This window comes from Polistes canadensis, unplaced genomic scaffold, assembly GCF_001313835.1.
Source record: "Polistes canadensis isolate GaletaPanama2010 unplaced genomic scaffold, ASM131383v1 scaffold_8, whole genome shotgun sequence".
Classification (NCBI taxonomy): Eukaryota; Metazoa; Arthropoda; class Insecta; order Hymenoptera; family Vespidae; genus Polistes; species Polistes canadensis.
Genome location: NW_014569555.1, coordinates 100,261 through 101,910, shown reverse-complemented (window position 1 = coordinate 101,910; position 1,650 = coordinate 100,261). Strand labels below are relative to the sequence as shown.

At 26.2% G+C, this 1,650-nt stretch overlaps 1 protein-coding gene across 1 annotated transcript in view; it reads left to right on the top strand.

Annotated features, from left to right (window-relative positions):
• Positions 1 to 1,650, top strand: part of LOC106791812 — a 77,668-nt gene that overhangs the window by 48,152 nt on the left and 27,866 nt on the right. Inside the window, exon 3 of the mRNA XM_014757758.1 lies at positions 912 to 1,038. Coding sequence (XP_014613244.1) covers positions 912 to 1,038 — 127 coding nt within the window. The remainder of the gene's footprint in view (positions 1 to 911; positions 1,039 to 1,650) is intronic.

Here is a 1,650-nt window from a genome sequence, read left to right as displayed (position 1 = left end):
TTTTTTTTTTTTCGTTTAAATGTTGCTTTCGATACACGCGGCAAACAGGAAAAATTGCTTTTACTACGAATAACGAGTTTGATCGTATGAAAAAGGATATTTCTAATTTTAGCTCGTTAAATAACGTAACTTGACGGGTTTTAAAATATTCATCTAAATATTAATTTCAAATATCAATTATATATAATTAACGAGTATATCAAATATTGAAAAAACATCTCTAGATTGTATTCGATAAAAAAAAATCTTTTTATTTATTCAATATTACTTCCAATAATTGATAAGCAAAACAATAATATTACTTTTACAGTAAATAACAAGATCAACCATGTAATTGAAATAAAAATAATTCTAATTTTCGCTCGTTAAATACCGCAAATAATCGTTGTGTTTATAAAAATATATTAATTAAAAGTATCGCGTGTTAAATCACTGAAATGAGCCTCGCTCGTGTGCTTTAATTAAATTACTTGATATTAGTTTCATCTGTTTCTTTTATTAGATCATTGTAATTTACTTTATCGATCTTTCATATTTACAACTGTAATTTAACTCGACTGGCTTTAATATTTAAATCACTGAATATACATCATATTAATACTTTAGTTGAACTACCGGGACGATATTTTCGTTTATTATTTATTAAACTACTAAAATAAGTCTTGCTTATCTCTATCTTATAATTAATTAAAATATTGCAAAAATATTATATGTTAAATAGTGACGGTGACGTCACAATAGTTATAAATATTTCATCGTTCACTATTCGTTCACAATGTCTTATAACTTTTGAATATAAATACAGTGTGTTAAAGTGTCTCTTTCATAAAAGTGAATACGCGCAGGTGTGCGCGTACTATCATTCGAGACGAATTTAATAGCTCACAATGGTCTTTCTTTTATTGTTTCAGCTATGATCTAGAATCGGACAAGCTCTATTCTTTTTCGTGGTACAAGGATCACGAAGAATTCTATAGATACGTACCCAGGAGTGACCCGACACAACATAGTTATCACGTCGAGGGTATTAAAGTGGACGTAAGTCAATTTTTTAAACGATCCTTTTTCAATACAGATTGATTCACATAACTCGCACAGTTCTCTCAAATAACATTTAAAAATAATCGGTTTATTATAAAATTATTAAAACACGATAAGAAATTGCATCGTTTCAAAAGGAACATAAATTATTTTATTTTATTTTATTTTACGTGATATAAACCTATTAATAATGTAATATAATAATATATATATATAATATATTATATAAACCTATTAAAATTATGACTCGTCGGTTCTTTTCTATAGAAAAAAAGTTAGAAAATTTTCAAGATAAATTTTGTTTCCTTATTAAACGTTATATCATTATAACGTATAATTCTTTTTATCAAAATATATGTAAGGTTTTGAAGTAATGTAAATCATTTAGAATGATCAGATTATTATTCATAAGTTATAAAAAATATAGTGAGATGAACGATGACAAAATAGAATAGAATTTGTGATAGATTGTTGTTGTTTTGAGAATATCCATGACTTTCGACGAGGATTTAGCAGGTCTAATTTACTCTTTAAATTATTGTAGAGACGGTATAGTCTTTCTTTCTTTCTATTTTTTTTCTCTCTCTCTCTCTCTCTCTCTCTCTCTCT